Here is an 18556-nt window from a genome sequence, read left to right as displayed (position 1 = left end):
CCAACAATCGGTTAGCTCAACCATGCAGACCATGAGTGCAATTGCAGTGAATGCAAAAAAGTTATCAGCAAAAACTACACGTGCTGACTTGGGATATACTACAGCAAGTTTTATGTTTTTTAAAATGTTTTTTAAACGAGGTTTTAATCATGCATTTAAAAATATTTAAAGTCATTTAATATATTTCACTCACACTCTGTATATATGACATTTATAATGATTCATTTAAATAGGGTGTCAAATAGAATTATTAAGTAGCTTCGCGAAGATCCTGAGAATTTTCCTTAGATATGCGCAAGGACAATAAAACAGGAAACGATGCCGGGTCATTGAACGAACAACCTATGAAAATCTATATTGGAGCTAGTTTAAACTAGACAGGGTGATCTCTTCCCAAACAGAAAAAGAAAAAAATATGAAAACTTCTCCCTTGAGATAAACTCTTTTTTTCTTTATTTTTTCTCGATCCAAATGAAAAACTAAAATGTTTATATTTAAAACGTGTTTTGTAAAGCAAGAAAATATAGGACAACCATTGGCAGATTTATTTTAGTTCGTTAATAATAAAATAACCATTGATTATAGGATATACTGCACGTTTGTGAAAGTTTATCCAGCTAGTAATGTATAGCCAAAGTACAGCTAATATTTTTATTTGTTTATTGCTGGTATGTTGTTAACTTGCAAATAATTTTAAGTATAAATAAATAACTCCTGAGTGTTACAGTTAACCATTTCCAGAATATGTTAATAACATATTAATATATACCCGTATAATAATATTAGGTTAAGTAATGGACGCTAAATGATCCTGTATACAACCTATATAAAGTTTATTTCTTTATTTCGATAAAAATGCAATATTAAAATTATGTTTACGCAAAACATTTCTTTTTTATAACATCACATTAAATTTGAATCTGTCATAAGGTAGAGCAGAAAAAATATTACAACTTTTTTAAGGTAGATTTTAAAATAAATTTTAAGGTTTGTAACAAATCACTATGTTAATTCAACAATCTATAGAGATTTTGAAACACTTTAAATACGTTTTAAATTGGCAGCTTTTTTCTAGCTTAGCCAACCTCTAGTCGGCGAGAGGCGGAATTTACCAGGCTTTAAATCTCCCACTATGTATTAGACTCGCCTAACATTGGGGCAGGAGGTCAAAAACTTTAGACAGCAAACTCACGTTTAAAACTCACGTAAAGCAGTACGTAAATAAAGCAATCTAATATGGCAATTACGGTTCCCATGTTCACCCGTCTGTATAGTGCAGTCATACGACTGAAGGAGGTTCATATGGATGATACGGATCCGTGGTATGGTGGCCAGTGACATTAAAGGTCACCAATGCCCAAAAACTGGCTAGACTGCAAAGACTGGTCTGTTTGGGAATTACTGGAACCATGAGAATAACACTTGCGGAACCTCAAAGCATTCTTCTTCGGCTTCCTGAACCACCAGGCTGGATTGAAGCCATCGCGGCGTCCATAAGAGGATGAAGGATAGCGGAGAATGGTGCAAACGTTCCCATACCAATTATGACATCTAGCTGTACTATACTGTTAAAAAAAGACAAGACTTTCAGGTAGAAATACCGACAAGGGAAGAATGGTCAACGAACCAAATCAAAGAGTTAAACAGTTTTCAGGCCTAGTAAACAGATGGGTCATGGATAAAAAGCACCAAGTCAGCCAGAGCCGAAGTGTACAGGATGGAAATGAACACAGGGGAATCCTTTTATTTAGGGAAACACACCACAGTTTTCTAAGCGGAGATGTTTGCTATACTTAAAGTGGCAAACAAACGGGAAGCATTAAAAGGTAACGAGGGGATTTGTATCTACCCTGATAGTGAAGCTGCCCTCAGGGCGATCTAAAAACCCAGAGCCAGCTCAGCGCTAGTCTAGGAGTGCAGAAACCAGTTCCAGAACACCAGGGTGACGAGGGCAATGAACGAGCTGATGAACTAGAAGGTTTCATTAGCCTCTTGTAGGGCTCGAGCCGTCTCTCGATTTCAGTACACAACTTCCCAAAAACTTAATCATTGCGACTTGGAAAAAACAAGGAGGAATTAAAGAAGGACAGAAGGATGAAGACAGGCCAAGGAAATGATACCAAATCATGACGGTTTTAAAGTAAGGCGACTGCTAACAAAGAGCCGACAGGGGATCAAAGACTTTGTAGGCATCTTAACTGGACATCACTACCTAAACTAGTATCTAAACCTTCTTGGTATAAAATAAAGTCTGATCTGTCCGAATTGCGGTACAAGGGAGGAAACTTCCTAATATGAGAAAACCACTTATTAGGAATTTGCGATAGGTGGAGCAGTTTAAGAAGGAAAATTTTTGGAGCAACGGCAGTCCAACGGGAAGATCTTAAGAGGACGGATGGGCTTAGTGAAGACCGTGCATTGGGATTGGAGGCGTAATGGTGGGTGATTCAGAAAAAGGGACTTTTCAGGCCTACTTGCCGAGCTCTAGCTCCCTTGCCCTTACTACTACTACTGCTATGTCAAAACTACTCTTTTTTATTTCCAAGTAAGTATTTAACTATAATATACCTAATAGGATAGTTCTTGGAACATGCCATCAAAGTTCTATACTCATGTATTCTAGGTTACTTTAGAAATACCCATGGAATGCCTGGTATACTATGAATAGACCAAAGGTTTTTAGTTCTCTGAGGGAAAAAATCCAGCAAAACTAAGGTTATGTTGACGTCAAGTGTTGAAAACCTAACGTTATTTTATTTTGTCAAGAACTTTGTATTGAAACATTAATTTAACATTATCTAAAAAGAGAGTTAAAACTTTAAAAGAGAGTTAAGGTGTAAAGCTCTAACGAAGACTTGCTACCAGAACTTTGGACCAATTACTTTATACAAACCCTAAAAGTTTTTGGCATAAGTTTAATAACAGGAAAGCAACAAATAGGCTTCCTGATGATTTGATGACCTGTAAAAATAGGGAGCTTGCTGCAGGTTGTGAACAAATTGCAGAGGAGTTTGCCCATTTTTTTCTACTGTCTATACTGGGGATAATAAGGTCTTACCTTCTCGGCAGGTTGGTGTAAACATGACTATTCCTAATCCTAAATTATCTGTTGGATTAATTTTTGATAAGATCTTTCGATTACCCCTTAAACTTAGTGCTGGCCCTGATGGTATACCCAATTATTTTTTGAGAAAATGTGTATGTGCTCTTTCTTATACCCTCTTTATTTTATTCAGTAGGTCATTAGACTTGACAATTTTTCCATCCCAGTGGAAACTCAGTTTTATTACGCCTATATTTAAATGTGGTGCTGCTAATGAAATGATCAATTACAGGAGTGTGTGCGTATAGTCTGCCATTCCAAAACTTCTGGACAGTCTTATTTATACCCAAATGAATTTTTATTGCAAAGAAGTTCTGTTAAGTGAATAGCATGGCTTCAGTCGTGCCAAGTCTGCTATGATAAACTTATTGTTGTATCAGAGAGGCTTGTTGAATGCCTTGGAGAGGGGTGAATAAGTGGATGTAACATATATAGATTTTTCCAAGGCATTTGATAGTGTCAACCATAGCTTATTACTAGAAAATTTGGAACTTTTTGGCTTTTCAGATTGTTTGGTGGCCTGGTTTTCAAGTTTTCTTTCTGGCAGACTTCAGCAGGTGCAAATGCTAGGTCACACCTTATCAGTGTGACCTCTGGGGTTCCACAGGGTGGTCATTGTTCTCCTCTGTTGTTCAATATTTTCGGTAATAATATTTTGGTTTGCTTTGAAAATAGTAATTTTTTGTTGTTTGCCGACGATTAAGTTTTATAGGGTGATCAGTTCAGAACAAGACATGGTTCTGTTGCAAGATGATCTGATTGTGTAAATGGTGTGTTGGTAATAGTTTGGCTTTGAATGTGGGTAAATGCAGAACATTAGTTTTTACAAAAGACATAAACAGGTAATTTCCTCCTATACAGTTGATAATGTTAATCTTAGATACACTGAAGTAGTAAAGGACCTTGGTATCTTTTTTGATAAGCAATTGAATTTTAATATTCATGTGAATACTATTATAACTGAAGCATCTCGTTCTTGTTTTTTTCCTGTGCAATTGACCTATCGATTAAAACTTGCAAAAGGTTGTACATATCACTTGTTGTCTCTTTGTTGGAGTATGGATCAATGATTTGTTCTCCTCTTTAAAAAGAACGATTTAATGTTTATTTATAAACTTTTGAATGGCCTTGTGATTTGTCCCGAACTACTTTTTTAACTAAAATTTCATTTAATATTCCACTACGGTGTGGAATATTAATCTGAGGGTAAATTGATTGTTTTCTTTGCCTCATCAACGTTTCAACTATGCTATGCACTCGCCTGTTGAAAGAACCTTGAGGCTAGTAAACTCTACTGGAATTGAAGTTTTGGGAATTTCCTTATTGCATTTTAGAAGTCTTATTAAGAATTTCTAGGATTTTATTTTTTTAAAGAATTTTGATGATTAATAATTTGAAGTATATTTAATCATTGTCATTGATAATAATATATTTTGTTTTTTCTTAACTAATTTTGCATTATCAATTGTTAAGATTTTGAGAGATTATTATTACTACTTGTAAAATAGTTTAATTATCCTTGTTATTAAGATTAACTCTGATAATTATTGTTAATTAATAATTAGTGGTTAGGTAGTCTATCTTGTTTCTTTTTCAGAAATATTTATATTTTTTGTAATGGGGTTGATCCCGTGTATTAATTAAATAAATAAAACTTGGAATCAGTAGTTAAAAAGTGAGATGTTCAAGTATGAGTATAATCTAGGATAAGTGTGTTAATCTATTATTTGGATCATCCTTCAACTGTCAAGAAGTATTCAAAAACCAGAATAAATATTTCTGAAAAATCTCCGGAACCAAAAGAAGCAGGATAAAATTCATTGGCCGTACATAAGACCCACCTGAAAAGAAACATAATATAATCAACACATAAAATATTTACTTAAATAAATATTTTTTCCTTAAAATATATAAAAGATTTTCGTAGAATTTGCGGCAGAATTCAAAGATGGAATAAAAATATATATATATATATATATATATATATATATATATATATATATATTTGAATAGTTGTTTCATTATTTAGTTTCCTGAAAAAAAAAAAACGTTTTTGTTCACAAAGTTAGATGTCTAGTCTAAAATCGATCTGCAACCGTCACATAATCTTTTGTTGTTATCCAGATCTTTCCTTCTACGTACATTTCACGGCTCCTTCCCTTCCAACAAAAACGCACAAATAAACAAAGCAATACAACAAATTAATATCCCTCGTCATCGACAACCTCCAGAGAACCTCGAAAAACATGCGTGAATCGCTTATTCATTGCCAACGTCGCTCCGCCGCGTATCCTGCTTCCGAAACATTACATTCCTGGCATCACGACGTGACCCTCCTCATCCAGGCAGTCGACTTCCCGACACAACCTGACGTCACAGCGTCGCGCGTTCGTTGTTTTCCCAAAAATTTTCCTGCCCCCATTATCCCGAGGGAAAATGTTTGACTAGGGTGAAAATTTTAAGTGGAACGGGATTGAATTTGAAATGTTGGTTTAGAACAATAAAGTGATTAGCAGTTTGGGACAGTGATTTGCAGATTTTTGAGGAAGGAGTAAGTATCTTTGATTTAAATGTATAAAATATATTTGTATCTTGTACAGGTTCGTGACCCATGGTAATCTATTATAATTTTCAAGGTTTTTGTCAACTTCATGACACTAAAATTTGAAAAACTTCTGGTTTTATAAAAGCCATTCAAGAAAAATGTTGTATGCCAATAAAATAATTATGTACAAATTATTTAAAAAAAAGTAAAAAATGTATAGTTAAGACTTGCAATTAAAGCCGTTTCCTCATGGATGAAACGAGAAAAATATAACATAGAAAACTATAAAAAGCAATGACACAAAGAGACATAAAGGTAGGAATATTGCCATATGTAGAAGATGTACTTATTTCATTTTGATTTTTTCCCTGGTTTAGTTTTTACCAGTTTTTTTAATTCTCATAATTTCTGATCCCAGAGAGCATAAACACATTGCATGCATATGCCCAGAATATATATTTGACATATTCATATATGCCAGGAATATCTTTTTATTTTCTAGAATATATGCTAGGCCTATCTGTTGCATTTATTCGGGTTGTTTAATTCATATGTCTGCAATATTTTTTCTTCATTGATAATATATCCAAGGCATATCTAACTATTTATACAGGATGTCAATTTGAAAAATGTCAATGTGAATATTTCGTAAAATATAAAAGTTGCAAGAATGCTGTTTGGAATAATTGCCATAGAGGTTGGAAAAACTAGAACCACGTTAATTGAATTGCCAAAGGAGGATCTATAATACAGATATGATGGTTCTCTAGTTCCACCAACCTCCTTAAAACTTATTCCAAACTGCATTTTTTCAGCTCAAATATTTTCTGAATTAAAAGTTGTCAAACTGATACCCATTGACATGTTTTCTTTTTATTTTTTTTTTTAATTTTTGAAGACCCAATTTCTTATTCTTGTAGAGCAACAAAAAGAATTAAATGTTAGTTACTGTAAATTGAGAATATTTGTATATAAAGAAATTAAGAAACAAACTACTATGTAACAAATATCATGGCATGTTTTATTATTTATTCTTAAAAGGTTTTAAAGTGTCATTAGATTGAAGAGAATAATAAAACAAATATTTTATAAATAAAACTTTAAATAAATATTAATCTTGAAAACCGATAAAAACTATACATTTTATAGGAAAAACGTAAAACAAAAATTTAAAAAAATATATTAAAAAAAACTCATGGTAGATTTGGAACTCTGGAACACTTATTTAAAAAAATAAATACAAAAACGGCTTTGCAAAGTAGAAAATGAGCCTAATTAACTTGGTATGGTGTAACGTAAAACAGAACTTGCACAATGGAATATTGCACTCTCGGCAAAGAGTTTTTGTTTTTGTTTGTTTTTTCTCTTCAGTCTTCAGAACACCTAGTGCATCTTCTTCTGGTTGATCCCGCTACAGGCAGATGTAATGCTGAAGATCCGTATAATTTTCTTTTTCCTGAAGGAGCGCCTTATTTCGGTAATGGTAAGCTTGTATATCGTATACCTTCTGCTACTAATTCTTCTGTAAGTGTGGTAAGGAAGGAAAGAAAAGAAATGCTCTCATTTTTACGTCTCAGTTGATTATACATTATCCACGAAGTTACTGCATACATATTGAGGAATGTGTAAAACACCTTTTTCCACCACTTTGCTGATTTTCGATCATGATCATATAGCCCAATAAATTGATCAGCCCGATCAACCCCTTGCATTTTTTTTCTGTAAAAAGAAATGGCCTCTGGACATTCGATATTTTGTTGTTCACCGGTTTTGCTTTGTTTGATAATTGTTGTCAAATTGGGCTTATGACAGTTACTCATTAGCAAAACTTTCTTTGTGTCCTGCCACTTTACACAAAGTAATCCAGAAGAAGTGCATCTAAATTGAGATTCCCCTTTTTGGAGTTTGTCTCCCATAGTTGGTACATTCTTGCGATTGGACATGCAAGTTCCCAAGGCTGCATAGTCTAGTGAAAGTAACAAATTCACACTTGTAAAAAAGCGATCAAAACACAACACAACATCATTTTCTTTAACCGTAGACGCAAGAGCTGTTACGACTCGCTCTCCTAAAGCTAGGGATTGATTTTTAGCGGGAATTAAGTCCTCTTTTCCAGAATATGCATTGACATCATACGTATAGCCGGAAGCTGTATCGCAGCGAAGTCATAGTTTTATGCCCCTCTTGGTTGGTTTGAGGGGCATATATTGTTTCAAAGAAGATTGACCCTTGCATTTGGTCATAGATTCGTCGATACTTTGATACTGGCTATCCTGGCGACATTTTGGAAATGTGTATTTGAAACAAGATAATAAATCGTCAATATAATATGTTTTTGAAGCATTTGGGGGTTTTTGAGGAGAAGCAAAATAAATTTTTGAGCTCAAATTCATGTAACGATCTCTTGAAAATTTTTTTTGAATTGTGCTATTTCCCATTGACTCCTTCTTGCTCCAATAATTTTTTAGGCTTGGAAGGCGATTGTAGCACATAATGAACATGCAGCCAAATAATTTCTGTATTTCTCCTTTGTCAGTCATTTTCTCATTCCTTTTTTTTAATTGGTTTAGGATTTTCAGACGTTCATTTGTACAATTTGCAATGTGCAAATAAAGAGAATGAGGAAATATTTTATGAAAAATTTGCATAGGTGTCAACTGCTTGGTGATATTTGGAGCCAGCATACACTCTCTTTCAGAAGGAAGGATTTTAGCAGGCTCAAATTTTTCGTCAGGAATGAGACAGTCAAGAACTAGGTTTCTATCAACAATTACCTGTGGTAGTTGCGCAGAGTTTATGTCTGAGTTTCGATGCACAGTGGTTTGCATTGTTTCCGATAAAGACGACGAAGACATATCGGACGTATCACTGCCAGCATCTTCATCGGAATCTGGTTCATAATTATCACTGGAGCCAGCAGAAAATGTTTTCGAATCTGAGGATTCTTCAATAAGCTTTTCCAGCTCTTTTCGTGAAAGCGGACGGCGGCGATCCATATTGAAGCTGAAATCAAATAAACGTAATTACAGACCTGTTGGTATACATGTGCCATCATAAATACGTGCTGGTACATATATGTACCACACGAACATACCCAAAAATACAAAAATAAAACATAGTTTTGACCTACCTTTGTAACATCACTGCACTTTCAATTGAATAATAAATAAAACTTAATAAAAAAACTGCATAAATAAGCACTTTGAGTGTCCTAAATAACTAATATAACTAATTTTATTGCAGCAATACTGCCGCTACTAAATACACGTGCTAACTAAATGAACATAACCACACATTTACCACAATGCATATTGTAGGTACACTGCGGAAGCCTGATACACCTGACCGGTACACATTTATACCAAATAAAATGCTTTATTTTACAAACAGGAATTTTTAAATTTGCCTGGTACATGTATACCGTTCGGGACGAAAAGGTTAAACTATTAATTAACTAGTCGTAATTAGCTTTACATTACACAGGTAAAAACAATAAATATTAAAAAGGAATAAATATCTAAGAGTAAAAAACTAAAAATAATGAATGTTTAGTCACACTTTTTTGTTATTCTATATGTTTTATTTTTCTTAGAGCTGACTTTCAAAAGTATCCCTATTTCCAAAAAAATTAAAAAATCAATAATGGTTATTAATTAAATCAGAATAGACAGTTTATAAATAAATAGTAAAAACAGTGAATTGGATAAATCCTTACATAGTATATCAGCACATGATAACGTCAGAATGAAGGCAGATGACATTCACCGATTATCGGTACTTAAATTTTTCTGAGCTCTGATGCCTTAGCTAAATAAATGACAATAAACCATTGAATTGGGGTAGAACAAAACAACTAAGGATATAATAATATACCTAAACAATAATTATTTTTAAAGTGGTATATTAACTGCAAAAATTAAATACATATACGTCCTAGCCTTCACACACGAAATTTTAAAAATTAAATACATATATAGTTTATTAAAAAATAGAAAAAAAGTTTTATTTATTTTAAAACTTATGCCGCTGGAATATCTGACATATTAAAATTAATTATTCGCTGCATATCTGTTAAATATGCCAGGAATATTGCTTTTGCGTATACGATATATGGCATATTCGTGAGATATTCCAGGCATATTGCATAATATATTTCGCCAAATGAGATATAGGTGACATATTCCAGGGATATTGGTCTGGAATGATAATTTAAAAGGTTTAGAGTTCTATGTCTTTTCAATTATTTTTATTATTAAATTTAAAAATAGATTAGTAGTAGTTTAATTGTAGTTTAATTAACAATGTATATTCGTCAGAAAATTGCCCAGAAAAAATTTTGTTTCAAATACATATTTAACCTACAGAACCCGAAATTCGTAATAATCGTAATTCGCTATTAGTTGAAAAACGTGTTTGAGTGTGTGAAAAACGTCTCGCATTGAGTCTCGAGTCTCGCATAATATTTTATTGAGCAAGTTGGATTTTTATGGTATCCGGGGTATTTTCCTGGAGCTTATCAAGCAGAACATCCTCCATACTTCCAATAACAGCAGGGGTGCCTCAGGGATCAATCTTGGGTCCTCTTCTGTTTTTACTTTATGTAAATGAATTAAATGAATAAACACGCCCACTTCTCAGAGGTGATGTCTGTACAATGTGCGAATGACACAACTCTTCTCAGTCGGTATTCAGATCTCATTTCCCTACAGAATGGAACTAGTGCAACACTTCACAAGTTAAAATCATGGTTTGCTGATAATAATCTATGTTTGAATCTAAATAAAACACAGGTGGTTAATTTCTCTTTAAGGGAAAGACATCAGAGAAGAGACGCGATCAAATTTCTGGGTGTTTATCTAGATAATCAATTATCATGGAAGAGCCATATAATAGATCTGGCAATAAAACTCTCGTCGGTTCTTTTTCTGTTGCGCAGAATTGTTCAATTGGCGCCTCCAGTAGTATGTAGATCAGCGTATATAGGACTTTTTCAATCAAAGTTGTCATATGGACTGTTATTTTGGGGTAACTCGGCTGGCTGGCGAGCATTTAAGTTGCAAAAATCGGCACTCAGAATTCTAGAAAACAAAAAAGCAACAGATAGTTGTAGACCTTTTTTTCAAAAATTTAAAAATCATGACAATGCCTGGCCTATACATCCACCAATGTCTGATGTTTGCTAGAACACACTCTTTTAGATTTAGCACAGTAAATAGTAGGCACCTATATGACACCAGACATGGGGGATCTCTTACTTCCACAACACCGGCTTAGTCTGACTCATAAGGGCTATACGACTAATGCCATAAAACTTTTTAATGTAATACCCGAAACCACAAAACAACTAGATTTACGTAGATTTAAGCAAGTAACGAAAAACCTGATTTTGGAGATCATACACTTTAACCTAGCCTATCAAAATTTATCGAATATTATACTTTCATACCTGTACAACAAATGTTTCATATATACTTAGTGAGCATTTCTGATGCGAACCAAAATTGTATTTTGTTTTATATTGTGAACAAAATGTAAGTTGTTTTTATTTGCTATGTTATGTAGGTAAAACTCTGATACATCCCTTTATGCACTGTATGATTGGCGTTTGACAGTCTATACTATATATTATTATTATTATTATTAATAAAATAATTGCCGAAATTCTGTATAAATCAGAAATGAACAACGACATAGGAGAGCCCAGCACGGCTCCCTATCGACTCCAGCTGCCGGACAGTCCAGGAAGTGCTTCAGGAGGAAGCTCCATTGTGTTTGAAGCATCGACTCAAACACCAACGTCAGAAGCTCTGGATTCTCCCCTCTTTTCTACAAAGGGTTATTCTTTAAGAAATGCAAGTCACAGCGTCCATACCTTAGGGAACATACAAAGGATGAGACAGCATGGTCAGGTAAGTGTCGTTAACTTACTGAAAAAATTAAAGATGTAAAATTAATGATAAGATGTGTTGGTCAAGAGATAAAGAATAAAAAACTTAAATCGTGTAATATAATCTAATTGGTTTAGCATTTTACATGTGTTAAACAAGATTCAAGAAGCCATTTCTAGGTATTATACCACACGTAAATATAATAAGCTTAATTCATAAATGCGTTATAATATTAAGTTACCTGTCAAGACCCCAATAAATTTGAATCATTAAATACCCGCATAGAAAGAAAAACTCTATTTATCGCAAAATAGCTGAAATATAGCTTAAAGTATATACTTTTTTTAATAAACCAGTCGCTTAGGGAAATGTACTCAATTATGATTTGAAAAATGCCTGTGAAGTAGGCAGGACCGTAGTGGTATTTATTTTCATGTAGTTTTTTGAAACACAAAATTGTTGAATGATTTTTGTAAAGTTTGCATACAAGTTTGGGTAGATCTACCTATAGAGATGATTAAAATTATAACCCCTTAAAATTATGACTCACCGTAGGAATATCGCAATAGACTTAGAAATGAATAGATATTTTTGTTACTATTTTATAAGTTCTCCAAACTATTTTACTTAGAACATTGAAAGGCCTTTCAATGTTCTAAGCTATTTTATATACTGATTTTATAATTTTTAACTTTCGTAATACGTCTTTCGCAGCTATGAAAGTAATTAAATTTTTGAGTTCAATAACTTTCCGATTATTTTCCATTTTGTAAATTGATTGATATTTTTGTACTGCGAGTTCCAAGAAATGTCATTCTATTGATTAGTACTTGATTAGTACGTGTTATCCTATTAAGTATTAAAAATTTCTGCAAGTCACCTTTATATGATAGTGATAGTACAATAATTTTTGTGACATCAGCTACGTTTACAACGCGCGGATTTATTATTTTTATTTAGTACAGCCCTGTTTACAAGGCTTGATTTTGAGGTTTTAATTAGTCCAGGATTATTTCTAGGATCAAAATGTCAATTGATGTGAGTTTAGACGAAAAATTATAGGACATAACCTCTAAATCTTTAAAAGTGTTATTGTTTAAAGATAATAAAAATAAACTAATAATTTCTTTTTCAAAGCTTAAGCTTGTTCTCTGTATTTTCTTCTTTATTTTTGTGTACAAAAATAAAAACCTCATAAGTTAACATCCAATAAAATGTCAAACTTGTCATTTCGGTACTTCAAAATAAACATTATTGTTACATTACAATGTATTGTTTTAAACGTAGCTATTGTTAACAATAGCAGGTATTATGTTGGCATTCAATAATTCTAGATTTTTTCAAAAAATATACATGTTTACAGAAAAATGATTTGTCAATTTACAATGCCTAGATCAAAAATATATTTTTGGAATACATTGTGTATCAGTATGTACTTACATAATATGTAGCCACTAAACAAATACATTATTGCTCACACAATATATGAGCAATAAAGTTTTTTTTGTTTTCTGCCTTGGTGTAATATAGATTCCCACCACAATATACACACCTACCCAAAATTAACAAACTAAAAAAATATTCTCCAAAGGAGATAATTATTGAAAAAGTATCTGAACAAAGGAATTCCTATATGTGTTGATATACAGGGTTGATATCCATTTGATATCGCGGTGCTCAATTGCTGCTAAATCTTGAAAAGGAAAAAATCTTTAATAAGGGAAATATTAATTGAGTTAGAGAGGCTACTTTTTAAAATTTGTTTGGTTGATACAGGGTGTCCCAAAAAAGCGTGGTACATAATTTATATATTTTTTAATGTAACCATGTTTCACTTAAATATTAATATTTACCACCGACGTTTTTTATTTTTTTTTTAAATTTTCTAAATTCGTTTTCAATGGAACAATTACATATTTTCTTCATAGGCATTACGACGTTTAATTTTACTTCAAAATTATTAAAGCATACTGGAAGCGTAGATTATAAAAAACAAACTAGAAGAGAAACAGTTTTAAATGAAGAATTCAAATTGGCATTTACCAAGTGGGTTGTAGAAAATTAGATGTAAAACAATTAATTCCGTAAAACAAACACGGAAATCTTCGGAAATCGTAGGAAAATGCCATAAGAAAAATAAATATATTTCCTATCAAGTTCAATTACATCAAGGATTCACCAAAAATATTAACAACATTAATTAGAAACATTATAAATAAGTTCTATCACAAAAATTGCTCAAAATGTGTACCATTTTGCTCCAAACACAAATCAGTTTCTCGTTTTCTGCTGCCTGATTTTGTGCCCATTGACAAAAAGTTACTCTTTTTTCAAAATTATTTTTGGCAAGTTCTTGGTGTAACTGCGCATGATTTTGTGTATGTTATGGTAAGTTTTTGTTGAATTTTCCTCTCTTCGGGTTACATCATCTTAATTATTATAGGTCTCTGATGATGCTCTATTCGAGCGAAACATGTAACCTTTGTCATTTTATTAAATGTTACTGAGATGCTGTAGATTTTGTGTTTTTGCCCTTTATAAAAGTGTATGTGACCAGCATCTTTGGGAAAATGGATGAATTTTTCGAGGGATTATATTTGTTTTTCTTGAGACATTTTTTCACGATTTCGGTATTTTTAGGTTCTCACTTAGTTGTAATTTAAGAACTAATTTTCGGTGTTGCAATGACCGACATGGTAATTACCAATTGGTTTTCTTCATTTAAAACTGTTTTCGTTCTAGTTTGCTTTCTGTACTCCACCCTTCCAGTACGCTGGAATCGTTCTTTTGATTTCGTCAACACTCTATCATCAGGATGTCGGTTATTACGAAATTTTTCCTAATAAACCGTTGAAGCCAAAAAATAGTTCCCAACGCATTCATCGATAACGTAAGTCATATTTACTAATTCTCGCTGAGAGTAATTCATTTTGACACAAATTTATTTAACATGAATGATAGAAAAGTAAACATTATAAATGGCCTACGTCACACAACAAAGACTAAATGAATTATGTCCAACTTGATTATTGAACAATTATGACTAACTGTCTTATGGTGTGGTTGGGTTTTATATGCGTGAACATTTTTGTTTTTATGGGTAAATATGAGCATGTTAACTTTATATAATGTGTTTATCGAGGAAAAAAAATAAATAAAAAGCAATTTCCAAAATTTATTATTAATTAGTTAAATGCTGAAAATGATTTCCGCTATTTTGAAGACAATAAGAAAACCTACTTGAAAATTCTTCACGTTTACAAATATTTCTCCGGATATACGGCATGCCAGAACTATTCTTTGCTGGAATTGCTCTAGTGACTCAGGTTGCGTTTTAAAAACCGCACATTTTAGGTTACCCTACAAAAATAAGTCAAGAGGTTAGGTCCGGGGATCTAGGTGGCCATTCAATAGGACCTCTTCTTCCAATCTACTTGTTAGGATAACGATCATTTACGTGGAGTTGAGGAGTTGCTCCATCCTTTTGGAATTGTAGTAAGCATTTTGCCAAAGATAAATTTCCGTATATGTCCCTCTGAATTTCTAATTCCCGTACTATTAGTAGTTCGATAGACCTCTGTAGCATTTCAGCATGCATGCCGCGATTTAAATTTTCTGGTATAAACATTGTGCGGATAATATGATCTCCTAATAGGTATATTCCGAGTTAGATTTCTGTATAGGCTAGTAAGCCCAAACCTAAATTTTCTGGGGGTACTGGGGGTACGCCCTTCTTTAAATACGCGTGGGTTCTCGTCATTCCAGGACAGTTTTGCTTATTAACATGCCCATTTAAATAAAAGGTACACTCATCACTGAAGCAAATATTTTTAAGTAGTCGAGGTTCTGCTGTAATTATGTCTGCCATTATTTCACAAAACTGGATTTTTTTGTCTAGGTCGTCAACAAGTTCTTACAGTTTATAGGGATAAACTGTAAAATAATAAGAAAAAGTATCATTCTATTATTTATATTATTATAATCCAGTTACTATAGCTGCCTAACGAGTTGAATTTACTGCAAACTGATCCACAATTTCAATTTGCGCTATTTCGCCGACTCTTACATCATATTGTTTCAAAGAGTTAATCAATTGGTCATGAGGAACAGTCGAAGAAAATAGCCAAGTATTTTAGATTATTAATAATTTCATACAGTGCGGGTCTGTCACTTGGAATAAATTCGATAATAAATAAATGGAAGCGTTTCCGGAAAAGCGCTCGGACACGTAAGTTTCGCATTTTTTACAATAAAAAGTTTTTATACAGAGTGTCACATGTAGGCGGGGCTAATACCAACTTTCTTATTTTAAATAGGACACCCTATATGTTATTCTTTTTTTAATTCTCCACAAAATTCCAAACATTTTGGTGTATCACATGCCATACCTTTATTCGGTTGTTTTTAAGATACAGGGCGTTAAAAAAACGTATTTCATAAACTTAAAGAGGGTTCTTTTAAATCTTTTTCTTTAATAAGTGTTCAAAATGTAAACCATTAATATTTGGCAATGCCCTTAACGTACTACAAATTAATTTTGAACGTTTCTTATGCATTTTAGAGAAATGTTTCGACACCCTGCCTTATTCTAGTTTTCAACTCCTCAATATTTGCCGGCTTGGTCACATAACCTTTGGATTTCAAATATCCCCATACGAAAAAATCCAGCGGAGTCAAATCAGGCGATCTTGGTGGCCATTCAAAAGGTCCTTTCTTGCCAATCCATCTGCCTGGAAAAATAGTATCAAGATATTTGCGAACAGGTCTTGCAAAATGGGGAGGCTGATCTTGCTGAAACCAGATGTTTCTATTCGGCATATCAGCTTCTAGTGGATCAGGGAATAGAATAGCTAGATTTGGAATTAACTATTCTTGTAAAAACTGTAAGTACCTTGCTCCATTTAAATTTTCTTCGAAGAAAATTTGAAACATTTTAAAAATAAAAAATCAAAACTTATAAACAGATGAATAAAGGTATGGCATGTGATACATCAAAATGTTTGGAATTTTGTGCAGAATCCAAAAATATAATAATATATAGGGTATCCTATTTAAAATAAGAAAGTTGGTATTAGTCCTGCCTACATGGCACACCCTGTATAATAAAAATTATTGTAAGAAATGCGCAACTTACAATCTCAATTGACGTGTTCGAGCGTTTTTCCGAACACGCTTTCATTTATTTATTATCGAATTTATTCCAAGTTACAGACTCGCACTATATATAGTACTGCATCAATAGTACTGAAATTCTCAATAAACCGATTTATCCGAAAGGACTTTAAACATTTAAAAAGAATTACTAATCTGTATTTTAAACATTTTTCTAAGAGTTTTAGAAAGGTATTATTAGACTAATTGATCTAAAAATTCTTATGCGCTTTTTTGAACTGGAACTATTAAAGAGTTTTTGAATAAATCTTGAACCATATCTGTTTTATAAGTTAAATTTACAATCTCAGGAATAAGAATTCAAATCTACACTATGGGAATTAAAATATTAGCTTTTAATATTTTAATTAATTTTGTGAAAATATCATCCAGTTCAGGGGCCGAGTCGTTTTTCAAGGGATCTATCTCGCAATCTCCTGCTCCGTTGTTGGAGTCAAATACATAGACGCGACATTTAACTTTTTGGCCATTTTATTTCCAAAGTTAATAAAACATTGATTGCAGTAATTGGCCATCTTTCGATTGTCTTAAAAAAGTTAGCTATACTATACAGCTAACAATCTTTTTACTTTTTTTGAAACAGTTTCCTGCTACCTAGGTTGCTGGATTATTGAATAGCTTTTTACCATCAACTATAATTGTTTTTTTTAGTAATGAGCTTGTAGATATTAACATAAACACATGCCTACTTGTTGGATTAATATTCTGATATTATTTTTAACTAGATTCTAACATAAATAAGATTTTTTTACTATTTCTTAAATTCATTTTCATTTCATTAATTTACATAAGATTTCTAATATAAACAGCCCTACCCTTTTAAGAGTAATACAAATTGCTATGTATATTTCCCGACTGCAAAGATATCGGATTTTTTTTCCTCATGAAAAAAATATTATTAAACCAGGTCTTTGTACATGCGCGCTAAAAAACCCAAGCCATACCTCAAGTGGGATTTAATAATAACTGCGAAATGATAATTTCAGGCAATATCAAATTTAACCTCCGTTGCAACCAAAGTATAACAGTTTAATGATATTTTACTGCAGGCTAATATAATTTCGTGTATTTTTATTATTTAATGTTATTAATTATTAATTCTAAGAATATTTATTTACCCATTAAGCTATGAAGATATTTAGTATTTGTTCTTCTAAAAACATACCTATGTTTGCACTGCTTTCTGAAATATCTCTTTAAATTTACTTTATTGGAATCATATCATATTCTTTTTTAAAATGTCTCTACTAATACATAAACGACTTATGTTGTTTAGACTTCTATTATACATGTCACACCGCAAAATTGTCTTTTAGCTGAAATATTCAGGTTGTCAAAGTAACTGTAAGAATATCTTCAATATGTCAAAACACTTTTCTTTCAATTTTTTCTTACAAATTACATTTTCATGACAATAGGCACAGTTTAAAACATCGTTATCCTCATTTAAAAAGACTAAAAGAAAAAAATTGAGAAAACATACTATGATTTCTAAACCTAAGTGGTTATCGAGTTAATACAATTTCATGTTTTACATGGAAGTAAAAGTCACGACTTTCCTAATGGCCGTCGTTGCCAGTGTACTGAAACTATAGCCTCAAATTAACACGCAGGAAAAGGAGCGTCGTTTCCATCACGCCACCTTTAAAATTGCGTTTTAGAAATATTTTATGTGTTCAGACATAAAAAATATTAATGTAGGATAATTTACGAATTATCTAGTTTCTGCCTTTTTTGACATATGTAAAGCAAATGTGGGTATGTGTATAGGATGACACCTAATTTCGGTAAAATCGAAAGTGCCGCCATTTGCACATATTTCAGCGGAGTTGCCCCCATCGACTGTAG

The 18556-nt window shown here is 32.5% G+C and overlaps 1 protein-coding gene across 1 annotated transcript in view; it reads left to right on the top strand.

Moving 5' to 3' along the window:
• The first annotated feature begins 5382 nt into the window (after positions 1–5382).
• The window catches only part of LOC126740498 (kelch-like protein 17), a 31553-nt gene continuing 18379 nt past the window's right edge, over positions 5383–18556 (top strand). The window contains exons 1-2 of the mRNA XM_050446532.1: positions 5383–5654; positions 11325–11557. Coding sequence (XP_050302489.1) covers positions 11327–11557 — 231 coding nt within the window. The 5' untranslated portion in view covers positions 5383–5654; positions 11325–11326. The remainder of the gene's footprint in view (positions 5655–11324; positions 11558–18556) is intronic.

The sequence above is a fragment of the Anthonomus grandis genome, chromosome 9 (genome assembly GCF_022605725.1).
Source record: "Anthonomus grandis grandis chromosome 9, icAntGran1.3, whole genome shotgun sequence".
Classification (NCBI taxonomy): domain Eukaryota; kingdom Metazoa; phylum Arthropoda; class Insecta; order Coleoptera; family Curculionidae; genus Anthonomus; species Anthonomus grandis.
This window is presented reverse-complemented; position numbering and strand designations above follow the sequence as displayed.